Source organism: Cololabis saira, chromosome 9 (genome assembly GCF_033807715.1).
Source record: "Cololabis saira isolate AMF1-May2022 chromosome 9, fColSai1.1, whole genome shotgun sequence".
Taxonomy (NCBI): Eukaryota; Metazoa; Chordata; class Actinopteri; order Beloniformes; family Belonidae; genus Cololabis; species Cololabis saira.
The window spans coordinates 28,316,050-28,331,717 of record NC_084595.1 but is presented as its reverse complement, the minus strand read 5'-3'; the positions used below and the strand labels follow the sequence as shown (position 1 = coordinate 28,331,717).

Genomic DNA, 15,668 nt, shown 5'->3' with positions numbered 1-15,668 from the left:
TTAGATATTATAATTTCTACAAAGACTGTTATCATGTTGTGCTCATGTCTGTGGCAGTAGTTAATGGCTGACTGAGGCGATGTGGCTTTAAATTCAAAATACCCTTTGCCTGGTTAAATATAGGCCTTGTGCTGAAACAGTAACCATGGTCCCCCTGCAGCTGGTGGCAACACTAATCAGAGCCAGACACATGTCCTGTAAGGTATCTACCCCCCTCGCAGGGCTGGCAACATGCAGAAGTCATAAAATTACATGTAATAAGCCATCAAACCTCCGGATCAAAAACAATCAACAGTCTGCCAGAATAAGCTGCAGAGAAAACCAGAACAGTCAACCTTATTGTAGGTTGTTGGTTTTTTTTTCTGTGAATAACACTCTGAATGACGAAGCTCCTGATAATGCTGAAAAAACTGCTTTCAGAAAACAAGATGACAAACATCTTAGATTTTGAATTGAAAAGTGATCAAATATGTACGAGTGATATTGCAAATCATTAAATGAATGCAACAGTTGGACATTTACAAGACAAATAATGTATCAGCAAGATCCAGAAATAGTGGATCCTCTGAGACAGAGTTCCTTTAAGATGCAGAGAAAACCTGTCCTAAAGGCCCATAAATCAAATTTCAAAGAACTTGAGATGAATCATTGATGCTACATTTTCTTTTTTTAAAAGGGGACGCTCCATCAAACTTGTCATCGGTGCAGGATTAAAGATGATGGTAAACGAGTTGCATTGCTGCATGTGGTTAGAGGTGCTCAGTGTTACGTTCAGGTTTGGATGTAAATATGCCATCATGCTTCCAGGAAAGGATTTTCTTATACCAGAAGACAACGCCAGACTGCATTACAGCAGTGTGACTGATGTAAAATTTAAAAAAAATAAAAAGGTCCCTTCTAAAATCCAGATCTGAACGTCACTGAAAGCATTTGGTTTAATATTTACTGTAATATGAAGTGCAAAAACAAAGCAAACCTCAGCTCTGAGGCTTGAAGTCTGAGACAGTCATTCTCCCAATATTCCCCCATATTGTCCTTCTCCCTGTGGTCCTTACCAGGTCTTAAAATTAGGTAGATATGACCCAAGATGAATGACAACACGGGACATAACTAACTAAATAACTAAATACACCCTCACTGCTTCCATAGGAATGAAGAAGACAAGGAGGAATTGTGCATTAAAAAAGTCAACATTTTTTGTTAAACATTTTTTAAATGTAATTTACAAGAAAAAACATTCAAGACAATTGCCAATCTGTCCAGGAGTAAATGTCCCAGAACCTGATTCCTGAGGGAAAACTGTGGAATGACCAAAATTACACAAAAAAAACAAAAACAAGAGACAACTTTCAGACTTTACAGGTGTCATTAGGCATATTCAATGTTAAAGTTTGCTTGTTTGGAAGGTTTGCCAGGAGAAAGACTTTTATCACAGGAACTTTGCAAAACACTTCAGGTTTGGAAAGAATATTTAAACAAACCATGAGACTTTAGGAACAGTATTGTTTGAAAAGATGAGACCAAAAGGCGATGCTTGGACACCATACACGGCAGCACACGGTGAACAGCAAACACAAAAACGCTCCACTGTAAATGCCAAGCATGGTGGGGGACGGCCAATGACTTGGACATTGACCACTTAGGTCAAAAACATTTTTAGGGCTCACCTGACAGAATTTAAATATGCTGCAAGAAAATAATGGCTGGATTGGCTGGATGAGACAGTTGGGCCGCACACCATATTCAACTATGTCCATTTAAATTGACAGCACCTAGATAAGGATGTATGCGGCTGGGTACCTCCACTTATCTCCTCATGTCTGTTGTCCACATCTTTACTTGCACCTGTTGCCAAGGTCCAAAATATGAGCATTGGAGTTGAATTTATGCAAATTAACAGATCAAGAGATTGGGTGACCACATCTGTAGAACAAAGGATAACAGAACCCAAACTATTGAATCATGGGTAACTTAGTTTTCACACACTGTTTCCGCTTCTTGTCTCATTTTTTATTAAATTTATGACACAGTAAAAAAAAATCATGTGCTGATGCTGTTACCTAATTGTAAGACCTGCTTTCATCATGATGTGACTTTAACACCTTCAAATTGACAAAAAAAAGATCTGTTTTTTTTGACTGAATGCTCCTGCTTTTATTTAGACTTTAAACAAAAAGAAACAGTTTTTCATAATCATGGCTTTACAGGTATGCATGTAAACAGTCTCAATGTTCAACAGAACTGTACATCTGTCATCAAGCAAAAATCAAATACATGTGACCAGTTTAAAGGGATGTTGGCACTTATTAGCATACTTTAAATTAGTTTTGAAATAAGGTTTAAAACTAGGTAAATACAAATGTATAAAAGAGACAAAAAAACGAGAAAAACAGAGAAAACTTAAACATGTTACGGTTTGTTTGTTTTTTTAATGCTGTATTAAGTGAATGAATACTTTTTTTTTCCTAAACAAAAGTTGGTATATGACTGACTGTGTATAATTTTGACACCGGTCCATCATAAATAACAGTATGTTGACCAAAGATGTGGACTGAGAATATTCAGAGCTGTGCTCCTCTTCAGAGCCAATTATGTGACTCACATTAACTTGAACATTTACAGCTCAGTTTATAGACCAGCTAAAAAAATCAACTATGGTTAAAAAAAAAAAGAAAATTTAAAAAAAAAAAAAGGCAAAAAAGAAAGCTGGTGATCATGGAACTAGCTGTACGTGAATAAAATAAAAATAGAAATAGAAAAAGGCAAGCGTCACTAGTTGATATAAGCACAAAGCCAGCATACTCTCCTGGTGTGCAGCAGGTGTAAACTGACATCTTCAGACACAGTGTTGTGCAAAAAAGCGGCAACAACGTGGATGTCACTAAAAACGAGAAACAAGGCGGAGACTGGTCTGACGAGCCTAAATACTGTCAGTTCCATTTAAGCTGTTTTTTTTATGAAAAAAGTACAGATCTATATGAGGGCCTTGCAGCAGCAACTAAAAAGAAAAAAAAAAAAAAACACACAAAATAAACTCTTCCGAGCAGCATCTCTCCACCATCAGCTTCAATGGCAGGATATTGCTTTCATCACCCTTCTGTTTCACTCCACAATGTCTTTTTCCCCCTCCTGTCTTGATGACTAAAATATCACCAACTGCACATAAATGACAGAGGCAGCAAAGCATTTAATAGTGAGAGCAATACTTAAAAAATATCAAGTGACAGGATACACAGATTGTGACCTATACATCCAGAGCATTCAGGTCCAACGTCTGTTCATGTCTGTGGTGTTGAGACTTCTCTCTCACCGAATCCCAAAGGTCTTAAATCACTTCTCAATTAAGACTGTCTTGAGGTAGAAGACACCGGTCAGCTCATATAAGTAGAAGAAGTCCTCATGTCCCGGATAACTCCTTATTAATGACGTCTCTGACTGGCAGGATCGAGTTCAGGTCCTTCTTTGCGTGCAGTATCCGAGATGACTGCAGAGCGATTAGAGACAGCGGGAACGTGAATAACTCATGTCAGGCCCATGTGGTTTTGAGAAGGAGAAAAATACGAAGTGAGCAAGTTATCAGGATCGTACCTCGGCAAGCTGAGCTTTAATGGCATCAAACTTGATCTTCTCGTGGACTGCTCTGGCAACGTTGTTTCTTTCGAATGGCTCTGAAACACAAAGACTCGCTGAAGCTGTATCGCGGCATTTCTAACAATGGTACTCCACTCCATTAAGTTCTGGCGGCCCTGAGTCTGTCTTATGATCATCAGGTTTTCATAGTAATTTTTCGGGGGAAAATAATTACTTTTTTCACAAAAAGAGCTAAGTCAGCTTAAAGAGTCACGTATTTTACTGACAACAGATAGGACGTTAAATCAAGAAAATTACATACGATTTTGAAAATTCTCAGTACTTTCTGCTCAGGTGTGTTCATATAATGGATTAAAATGAAAAATAAAAAAAGAAATTACATTAGATAGCCTAGGTTGTGCTGAAAAAGGATATAAGACACTCTTTATTGCACAATTACAGCCTCGACATATTTCAACATACTAATGAAAAACTAAAACACTGTTCTCACAGTTAAGATATCCGATTTTTTTAAGATCTCTGTTTTGCCAAAAGTCCACTTTAAAAAAGGATAAGGAAACAAAAAATAATTAAAGCTGCAAGCAGCGATGAACGGGCCCTCGCACTCACGTCCACCGCCCCCCATAAGCATATCAGAAATGACACCACCCACGACTCTCTATGTCAAACCATTCAAAAGTTATAGCAGAAAAAAGGAACAACCAATCAGAGGAAGGGGCGGGGCTAATTCAGGCCAATGAAGGTCAAGGACTCCATACAGAGTCTGATGACACCACCCACGACTCTCTGTGTCAAACCATTCAAAAGTTATGGCAGAAAATCGGGACAACCAATCAGAAGAAGGGGCGGGGCTAATTCAGGCCAATTATGGTCAAGGACTCAATACCAAGTCCCATGACACCACCCACGACTCTTTATGTCAAACCATTCAAAAGTTATGGCAGAGAAAAGTATTCTAGGGGGCGCTGTTGAGCCGTTTCGTCACTCAGCCAGGCTTGAACTCTCGACTTCTGGAACCAAAGACCGCAATGCTGTGGCTGAGCTATGTCTCAGCTTTCCCTTTCCCTTCGACTTACTGCCTTAGGAGGGACCAACACAGTGATAAAATGTCTGGAACTTTTTTTCCTAATTTTTTAAATATTTGTAAGGTATAAATATTAGTAAAACACTACTATTTTTATTACTTTTTCTGTAACCATTCTACCGAGGTTCTAACCGGGCTGAGCACGGGTCTATTTCTGATGTCACCATATTACAGGCAGCTGATTGGTCGGGGAGCGGGGCTGGCACAACCCTCCGCGCCACTGATCGGTCGGGGGGCGGGGCCGTCATCACCCTACTCGCCACTGATTGGTCGGGGGGCGGGGCCGTCATCACCCTACTCGCCACTGATTGGTCGGGGGGCGGGGCCGTCATCACTCTACTCGCCACTGATTGGTCGGGGGGCGGGGCCGTCATCACTCTACTCGCCACTGATTGGTCGGGGGGCGGGGCCAGCAGACGTTTGAATCAGGAAGCGGGAATCTATGTCAAACCATTCCAAAGTTATAGCAGAAAATCGGGACAACCAATCAGAAGAAGGGGCGGGGCTAATTAAGGCCAACGAAGCTTGAGGACTCAATACCGAGTCCCATGACACCACCCACGACTCTCTATGTCAAACCATTCAAAAGTTATGGCAGAGAAAAGTATTCTAGGGGACGCTGTTGAGCCGTTAGGCCACGCCCATTAATGCAAGCCATGAAATATCAAATTTATCACCAGGCCTGGCTTGCATGCAAAATTTGGTGACTTTTGGAGAACTATCAAATATGGACCAATCAGATGAAGGGGGGGCGCGCCTTTTGGCGTCTAGCGTCGCCACGGTAACACTTTTGAAAGAGAAAAGTAATGCGCGTAGTCGCAGGATGGAGACGCACATTTTGATGTATAACACACTTGGGGACAAGTTACGGTTCGGGCTGAATTAACTGCCGAAGGAATGGCATAAATTTCGCGAAAATGACACGATTAATTCAAAATGGCCGACATCCTGTTCGGTTTCGGGCATGACCCCAAGAGACTTTTGTTTAAGTTGCGCCATGATACAGGTGTGTACCGATTTTCGTGCATGTACGTCTAACAGTATTGTGGGGCTTGAGGCACAAAGTTTTCAAGGGGGCGCTGTTGAGCCATTTTGCCACGCCCATTAATGCAAACCATTAAATACCACATTTTTCGCAAGGCCTGGCTTGGGTGCAAAATTTGGTGCCTTTTGGTGGAACTATCAAATATGGACCAATCACATGAAGGGGGGGTGCGCTTGTTGGCTTCTAGCGTCGCCACGGTAACACTTTGGAAAGAGAAAAGTAATGCGTGTAGTCGCAGGATGGAGACGCACATTTTGATGTATAACACATCTGGGTTCACGATACGGTTCGGGCTGAATTAACTCTCGAAGGAATGGCATATATTGCTCCAAAATTACGCGATTAATGCAGAATGTTCAAAATGGCCGACTTCCTGTTTGGTTTCGGCCATGGCGCCAAGAGACTTTTCTTTTAGTTGCGACATGATACAGGTGTGTACCGATTTTCGTTCATGTACGTCGAAGCGTATTATGGGGCTTGAGGCGCAAAGTTTTTTCTGTCTGAACCAATCAGATGAAGGGTGGGCACGCTTTTTGGCGTCTAGCGTCGCCACGGTAACGCTTTCGAAAGAGAAAAGTAATGCGTGGGGTCGGAGGAGGGAGACGCACATTTTGATGTATAACACACTTGGGGGCACGTTACGGTTCGGGCTGAATTAACTTTCGAAGGAATGGCATAAATTTCGCCAAAATGACACAACTAATTCAAAATGGCCGACTTCCTGTTCGGTTTCGGGCATGACGCCAAGAGACTTTTCTTTCAGTTGCGCCATGATACAGGTGTGTACCGATTTTCGTGCGTGTACGACATACCGCATTCTGGGGCTTGAGGCACAAAGTTTTCCGGGGGGCGCTGTTGAGCCATTTTGGCACGCCCATTAATGCAAAGCATTAAATATCAAATTTTTCGCCAGGCCTGACTTGCATGCAAAATTTGGTGACTTTTTGAGCATGTTAAGGGGGGCAAAAAGGCCCTCACTTTGTCAGGAAAATAATAATAATAATAATAATAATAATAATAAAAATTCCTGCAAATACAATAGGGCCTTCGCACTGAAGGTGCTCGGGCCCTAATTAAATCAATCAGTCTCGACTTTAGTTAGGGCGTCCTGGTTTGTGGTCCAACCAGAACTGTAGCCGTAGATGGTTTATTTCCTAATGTCATGTAATTCCTGATAATTCATCTGAAATGCAGGATGAACAACATCAAATCCATGAAAAGATGAATCCAGAGACCCCAAAATAAACAGATGAAAATAAAAATCCTGACTTTGGTTGGTAGATGAGAATGAGAAATATTTCACGTCTAACATCAGTCATGTCTTTCATTGGTGTGGCCGAGCTGATTCCACTGAAATGTGTAAATTAACTCTTTAAGATCAGGCTTGGGTCTTTTCTGATATATAGACTTTATTTATTATTTCCCACTCTTTAAAATGAATAAAAGAAAAAGAAAAAATGAAAAAAAAAAAAAAAAAAGAGAAAGACTTAAAATTCCTAGTTACAAAAAATAAAACTTTGGGAATTTCAATTCTCCTTCTAGAATGCTCATGTTTTTTTTTTATTAAGTTGTTGAATATTACACACACGTCGTGTTTACCTTCCACAGATATGAACTTCTTTCTCCACTCGTGGAACTTGCCTTTTGGCAGAGCTCTGGCCTCTCTCACAGAGATCACTTGTTTATCCCAACTGCAACACACACACACACACACGCACACGCACACACAGTTATTTGCTTATACGTTTACTTAAAATGAGCACAATGTCCAAGACTCATGAGGATTTTATAGTTTTCAGTTATTTATAGCCAAAATATACATGATTAATAGTACATAAGAAGTTTTACAGCTAGATTAAATTAACTTCTGTCTGACTTTAGCTTAATTCAGCACCATGAAAAGACAGATCTATTGCACTCATATTATGGTCAAACTTAAATGGCCATCCTGCGATCATGTGGCAGGCAGCAACAGCTCTGTAAGCTCATTAACGTTTAATAAAAATGTGTTCAATAACCATGTAAAATGTCTTTTGTAAATACATGTAGGTGAGAAGAACATAATGTACATGTTTAATGCAAAATGGAAAACACATTTTACCTCTATGACCTGTTATAATTTCTTTTTTTTTTTGTTTGTTTTTAAATGAAAAATCCAGTGAATGTTTGTTTCAGGTGACTTGGTTTAAGTTTTCAAATGCGGCATAACAGGCTTGTATCACACATACTGCGAACACAGAGATTATGGTATTTTAATGTTAGTGCTGTGTAAGGCCAAAGGTCCCACCTGCTCCTGCCCCTCAGACAGAAACATGAAACCAGAGAGGAGGATGTGGGACAGAAGAAGGTGAGGAGAGATGGAAGACTGAAGAGGGAGAAAAAGTTGGCAGGAACAGAGGGTGATGAGGAACAAGACCAAGGAAATGGGCAAGGAAACAAACCATGAATGCATCAGCAACCGTTGAAATCAACCCTTGGAATTTACCTGAACTCTGTGGCGTAGTACTTGAAAAAACCCAGCAGCAGATCTCCCAGAGAAGACTGGTTTCTTGAGATGTAGGGAGGGATGCATTTGGGTCCCTGTGGAACTCTGTCTATGTCCATGAAGGGATCAAAACACTCCTAAAAACCAAGGTATAAGACAAAAGGACTCAAAACGTTATGCTTGTGTTGCTAACTGTTTTCTATTTTTATTGTTTTATCAGAGTTTTAGATGTATTGTGACAAGGACAATAATAAAGTCCAAAATTAAATGTCTCCAAATCCAAACCAGGACACTTACTGGGTAATCCCGTTGTAGAGACGGGAGGACAGGTTCTTTACGAGCTGGGAAGTAAACGACACATCACAAACTGTACAAGTTGAGATTACACACAAGCCTGTACGGATGAAAATGTAAAGAAGTGAATGTGTGATTGCACTGACTCTGGAGGTAGTGAAGCACCATCAGCACCAGAGTGTAGCTGCTCAATGTGCCTTTGCTGGCGTTATTGATTTTATGGTGCCGTGCCCATTTCTTTACAGCGAGGATCATGGGTCTTACCCTGAGGTCGGCTGAAAGAGAGACGAGAAACAGTCGGTAAACAGAATGAGCATTCACAGTTAAACTGACATAAAAACGTCTAAAAATAAAAGTCCTTAACCCTTTCACACACCATAAGCATAACTCCTCAGAAGGAAGGTATTTCTGATGCCCACTGTGTTGTTGACGTTCAGATCAAATTCCAGATTGCTGAGGAGGGTAGAATTAGGAAAGAGTCATGTAAAATGGACACTTCATGATTCGGTGGAGTTGTAAAAACTGTTTTGCTCCTACCTTCCTCTCTCTTTGAACCTGAGGATCGGCACTTTGGCTCTTATTAGAAGAACCCCTTCAACATATGCTAGAAAGCAAAAGATACTTTATGAGATTTGTTGATGTTTCTTTCCCTTTAAACTTTTCTCTGAAGTGAGCGAACAGCTCCATCTGGTGGAGTCTAACAAGAGAAGAAAATCAACTGAACGTGAAGGGGATTTAATAAGTTTATCATCATGCCACCCATCCAGAGGTGTCAAAAGTATTCACATTCATTACTCAGGTAGAAGTATAGATACTAGAGTTTAAAAATACTCCTGTAGAAGTTGAAGTATCAACTCAAGTTTTTTACTCAAGTAAAAGTATAAAAGGACTGGTTTCAAAACTACTTAAAGTATAAAAGTAAAAGTAATTTAAGGGGGAAATAAGCCATTAAGGACAAAAGCCATTGAAAATGAATGCATCTTAGTATAATGCAAAAATATTAAAGAACCATATATGTGTACTATTGAGCATTAACATGTGTTTCAGAGAGCAGAAGATATTCAATTCAATTCAATTTTATTTATATAGCGTCTAATACAACAGAGTTGTCTCTAGACGCTTTCCAGAGATGATGACTAGTTGCCTATAAGTATTGTAATGGTTCAAAAAGTCAAACTTCAGAGGCATGTTATCATTTATCCTAACCTTTATTGGAATGTACATCCAAGTTTAGTTGCAGGAATCTGAGGGAACGGATGTAAGAACAAACTGGACAAGAACATCTGAAACAACCAAATTCACTCTATCCGGATGGAGCAATTTAACTGGATAGTTTTTTTTTTAAAGGCCTAAATGAAATAGAGTAACAAGGCTGTTTTTAAAATGTAAGGAGTAAAAAGTACAGATAATTGCGTGAAAATGTAAGGAGTAAAAGTAAAAAGTAAATAATTACTCCAGTGAAGTATAGATAACCAAAATTTCTACTTAAGTAAGGTAACGAAGTATTTGTACTTCGTTACTTGACACCTCTGTGCCCATCAATGTTCTACAGAACAACTTGGATCCATGTGGGATCCACGTTGACATGCTCCACCCATCTAAATATTGCTGCAGACCAAACATCAAACAACCTCCTTCAGCAGCACAACTTGGCCCCACACAAAAAATATTCAGTATTGGCTTGGGGAAAACGGCAAACGCCATACGGTGTTGACCAAGCTTATAAAGGCCATAGACCACAATCCCCAGTTTCTTGAAATCCAATCTACAAGAGCAAGGCCCAAGCACAGTGGTCTGCCCTGTAATCTGCAGGACCTAAAGGTTCTGCTGTTTTCTTGATTGACAAAACAGTTTTCCTGTGTGAGACGCCACAAAACGCTCCACAGGACTCGCACAAAAGAAAGAAAAAGTTTCCAGCTAGGAAAAAATGAATGAAAGTTAAAAGTGGGCAAAATATGTTTAAAAAAAAAAAGCTATTTTTATTACTTACCGAGTGATCTGAAAAACGTTTTGAGGCAAGTTAGGACAGAAATAGGATCAGGTTTTTTCTGAAATATAAAACAAATAACAGCTCTTCAGGAAGAAGTGTTTGTCTGTGGTCGTTTATTTCACACAAGCTCATTTGGATGACATCTGTGCAGAGCCATACATACTTACATGTTCGTTAATGACCAGACACAGATCCGCGTCGCTGCTCCGGCAACCCAATCCATTCATTGACGATCCGGTCAAGTAAAGTCGGGCTACAGTAGAAAACACACTGTGAAAAACTAAGAACAGAATTAAACCAACCAACCAACAAAGTGTTTTTTTGTTTTTTAAATACCTGCAAAAATATGTTGTATGTCTCGTTGCAGCTGAACTCGACACCGTTCCTTCCGTTCCAAATCTGAAACCTGCTGTTGGCATGCCTCAAACAGCTCCACCATCTGAATACTTAGCTGGATTTACACACACCCACAATCAACATTTACTGAAACATATCTGCATGTAAACATGTATGCAAGTCAGCTGCAGCTTTATGCAATCAGAATATACCTTGTCTTTGGCGTAGGCCTGAAGTTTGTTGGAGCCCTCTGGGACACTGGGCGCCTGAGGCTGAGGCTGAGGCTGAACCCGAGGCTGAACCCAGAAGAATTGGTTGGGAACAGATTGACTGAAACCAGCGAAGGATGCTCTTGAGGACTCTGCCACCGCTTGGTGAAGATAATGAGAGGGTGGACGTGGCAAACTCCAGGAGGGGTTTATTAAAGCGAAGGAAGAGGAGTCAAAACATTGGCGCTTCGGAACTTGAGGGCTGTATTCAGTATTCTGCCTCCTGGAGGAACCATAATGAAAGGAAAAAACACATTTGAAATGCAAAGTCTCATAAAATTGAGTTGAATTTAAAACAAAGAAGAATAGAAAACGAATCTTGAGATAGAGATTAGTCATTCATTAATATATGGTGAAATCGCATACTTGCGCCCATTGGTCATAGTTGGCATGTGAGGAGGTACAGCTGCAGAGGTGGATGGAGGACTTTTCCATTCATATGGAGACAAACTCGCAAGCTCAAGGAGAGGGGAGCTTAATAAAACACACAGAAAAAAAATGATGACTGATTAGAAACTTGTAAACGCTGAATAAATAACAACTTGTAATTTCTGATGTCTTACAGAGACTGTTCGGTGATCATCATACGAAACTGGAACACAATTAGCAACTGATGACTGTGAATTGTAAGTAGTTTTTTTTTTTATTGTTTATTGCCTTCATTTAACCAGGTCGGTCCCGTTGAGACACAATGACCTCTTTTCCAAGGGAAGCCTGGCCAAGACAGCAGCATACTGTACAAAACTTTCAAGGCACACAGCAACACGGATGAAATACATTACAAAATAAAAGCAATAGGATTAAGGCTGCGGAATCACATTAAAACAGGAACAAGTGTGGTATGAAGCTGCTCCAATTTCTCTCACACGGGTTTTCAAAGATCCAAGGTTGATGAGCTCATTTAGAGTTTTCTGCAATGCATTCCAAGCAGCAGGTGCAGCGGACTCAAAGCAGTGCTTCGAAAATTCAGAATTAACTCTGGGCACGTTTCATAAATAAAACTCGTAACGTAAGAGGTAATTGCTTTGGGATTTGGAGAAATAATTACATAAAAAGTGGGGGACCAGGCCCAAGATAGTTTTATAGATAAAAATATGCTGTATAAGGCGGCGTGATGCCAAAGATGGCCACTCAACTCGAGCATATAAGGTGCATTGGTGAGTGAGGGCTTTACAACTAGTGACAAACCTTAAAGCACCATGATACACGGTGTGCAGAGAATGCAGACAGTTTGCAGGGGCACATATAAAAGAGGTCTCCTTAAACAAGTACAGGGAGGAAAGTGGCAGCAACCACTGAAAAAGAAAAGCAAGATCTGTGACAGAACCTTTTAACCAGGTTTTCTACATGTGGTTTAAAAGAAAGACGATCATTAACTTTAACTTGCAATTAGACATCTTTAGTCCCTTTTTGTAAACCAAAAAAGATATTCAGTATACCATCCAGTGTGAAAAGAAACAGGTAAATAAAAGCTGAGATGTTTTGTGATCGTTCTGGTAATTTTTGCATATAATTGTTTATTTGTAATCTAAAACTACACCAAGGCGCATTTCCTTCTTCTGTGATGAGTATAAGAGCAGGAACAAAAGTCATTTCATAAAGGATGGCACATGCATACACCATTCCTATAACACAAACCACAACACAAGATGGTGGAAAATGACAAACCACAACAATAACTATCTGCACAACTTGCAGTCTTTTCAAGTGGGAACATGCAGAATGTGGCTTCTCATGGTCTGCTTGTAAAAACACAGTTTTTGTTTTTTGCTGTCTGTTACTGGGAGACAAAATCTTCTTCTCAGGAAACGTCCAAGGACACTTTGTTTGGGGAAACAGACCAACAAGAAACTGGTTCCCAGTGGTTTTTTGCTTCTCTACCTGCAACATTGCCTCTCATGCATAAAACCATTTGAGATTTTACTTCTTGGCCACATTATCATCTGCAACCTTTTTAAGACTACATCAACATTTTTAAGATTAAATATGAAATTCAACAACACAATTCATAAATCTGTTAAAGCATTTACAAGTAATTTTAAACCATTGCTGGTCACCTGTCCTTGTGGTTGACATTAGCCAAACGTCAGCAATCGTCTATTTATGATCCTTCTCATACATGACAGGCTTCAACTGCATCAATACTAAAAAAAATTAAGTGGTATTTATAAGGAAGTGATTGGGAAAAAAGCTGCTAGGATAGCAAATGATCCCACTCCCCCACTCTGCAGCGAGTTTAAATTACTTCCCTCAGGTAGACGGTACCGTGTACCAAAGGCTAACCCTAACATATTTAAAAACTCATTCATTCCCAACGCCATTAAGGCTCTGAATGAGGGCAGGTCTCGGTAGACTTGTCTTTTATGTACATGCCCTTGTTGTTCCTCCTTTTTTGCCACTAAGAAGTTTTGCGTGTAAATGTTTGTTGCTGTGTCATGTTACTGTTTTTTTTGTATTATGAGACAAAAGACAAATCTCCACTTGTGGACAAATAAACTAACTAACATATCTATATGCTTATTGTAAACCAATACAGCAGGGGTATTCAACTAGATTCGGCCGGGGGCCACATCTGCAAAAGGACTGTATGGAGAGGGCCGCACAATTTGAAAATGTGGGGGTTTTTGCACTCAAAGACGAAGACCTATGTAAATATAATACATTTGTATTATACATTTGAATATATCTAGTTTACATATGAATTATGTATTAATTGTCTCCAGATTTAGTAATTGTGAATGTTAAATATAATATTCAGATAAAGAAATATTATTTTGAATGCAAGTTCATTTTGAAACCATGCATTGTGCAAACTTAATGAAATTGATATTGACCTACTTTTAATAAAACACGCCATAATGACAAAGCACCACTTTCCACCAAGATTTCCTTATTTGAATATTATATTAAGCATTGAGCACAACAATTCTAGTCCATAGTAGCCAGTTATAAAAATATTATACATTTTTTTTTTTTTTTTTCTTCTCAACAAACACCCCCTTTTTTGAAATATGACCAGGGGCCACATAAAAGCTCCTGGCGGGCCGCATGTGGCCTGCGGGCCGCCAATTGAATATACAACAATTAAAACAATATGAATAATAATATTATTGATCTTATAGTTGTGGCTGTTTTGGGTGCATTTTGGCAGGTTTGCGTGGCTTCTGGGCTCCAGTTAGATCTGACAACACTGAAAACATTTACATATACTTAAGAGGCTCAAAACAGTTTAATATTCATATTTTTGATACTTTATTAAATTAACTGGTGTAGTTTTCTGAAATACAATGAGAAATAACAGGTGAGGATTCTCTCACCATTAAAGAAGAGTTAAATCCTGCTTCACTGACACATAAAACACCAACACAGCTCATCTGTTCGGGACACTCACTTGTTGGCACTCCCCCCCCTGGGCCGGTTCTGCTCGTAGCCCCAGGCCCGCTGGGGGAGCGGGTACGGGCCGGTCCTGTGGGCGGACAGAGCCCTCGGTGGATGCTCGCGGTGAAACATTACGAAGATCCGACCTGAACTTTGCTGATGTTCCGGGAGAAAACAATACAACTTTACAACAAAAACGCCAATAAGGAAGAGAAACAGCGGTAGATTACAAATGCAATCAAAGCCCCGGGAGTACTGGCAGCTGTTCAGTACAGTGTAAAGCAGTTTCAGAGGAAATGGAAAGTTACCGATGTGGTAAAAATGCACCGAGCTAAGCATGTTAGCTGTTAGATTGTGCAGTTTAATATCGCTGACTATACAGTAAGAATTTAAGGATTTCGCACAAGATGTATACGAGTTATACATTTAAGCTAGCGTATCATACAATAATAAAAACATTGATCGGAGAGAAATGAACCCGTGCAACATTTAAGACTCACCAAGTTTCATGTCAACTGTAAACAAATGTGAAGACGATGGTTTCCTGCTACACACTTCCGCCTTGATCCCATGACGTCATGAATTGGATTTAAAGGGGACGCGTGCCTTCGCTTTTTAAAGGGAAAATCCACCTAAAAGTAAAACAAAACAAAAACGCAATCTTCTTTGATGCAACTTGGCCTTTACGTTACTTAATGAAGGGATTTTTTGTTTGTGCTGTATGAATAAGTAGTTGAGATAACAGACTTCTGCGCTTGTTTTATTCAAATCCGTTTAATTTGAGTATCGGCCCCAATCAGATAAGTTTAGTAAAATCACCATGTCTGCAGTTAGCTTTATCCTACACCAACTGTGTGCTGAGAAACCCAGTTTAGCTCCATAAACATCTACATTTAAGTCTACATCAGCTCCTAAACTCACAAAACTGCTCCAATAAAAACATGCATTTTTATTTTATTTTCTTATATCCATCCATGATGTTTCCCTCCATCCTCATGTCATTGCTTACATTGAGTGATTTAACAGGCCTGAAGGTCTGTCTATTCAGCTGAAACACTCAAATCCAGCTTGAAGACACACCTATTTTCTGCGGCCTTTGAATAAAGCTCTAAATCTGCAGTTCCAAACTTAATATACTGATTTTATGAGATTTTATCTTTTTCTTTCTATCTGTTTGTATTTCTTTTTTTTTTGTT

General features: G+C 39.7%; 1 protein-coding gene across 1 annotated transcript; it reads right to left on the bottom strand.

Moving 5' to 3' along the window:
- Positions 1-1,834: 1,834 nt before the first annotated feature.
- Positions 1,835-15,035, bottom strand: tent2 (terminal nucleotidyltransferase 2). Its single transcript, XM_061729050.1, has 15 exons — positions 14,973-15,035; positions 14,486-14,628; positions 11,461-11,568; positions 11,038-11,317; positions 10,826-10,940; positions 10,657-10,742; positions 10,490-10,547; positions 9,037-9,103; positions 8,876-8,952; positions 8,646-8,774; positions 8,503-8,546; positions 8,206-8,342; positions 7,320-7,411; positions 3,589-3,668; positions 1,835-3,484 (listed from the first exon to the last, which is right to left on the bottom strand). The coding sequence occupies exons 2-15, from the start codon at positions 14,602-14,604 to the stop codon at positions 3,398-3,400; spliced, it is 1,479 nt and encodes a 492-aa protein (XP_061585034.1). The 5' UTR covers positions 14,605-14,628; positions 14,973-15,035; the 3' UTR covers positions 1,835-3,397.
- Between the last annotated feature and the right edge of the window lie 633 nt (positions 15,036-15,668).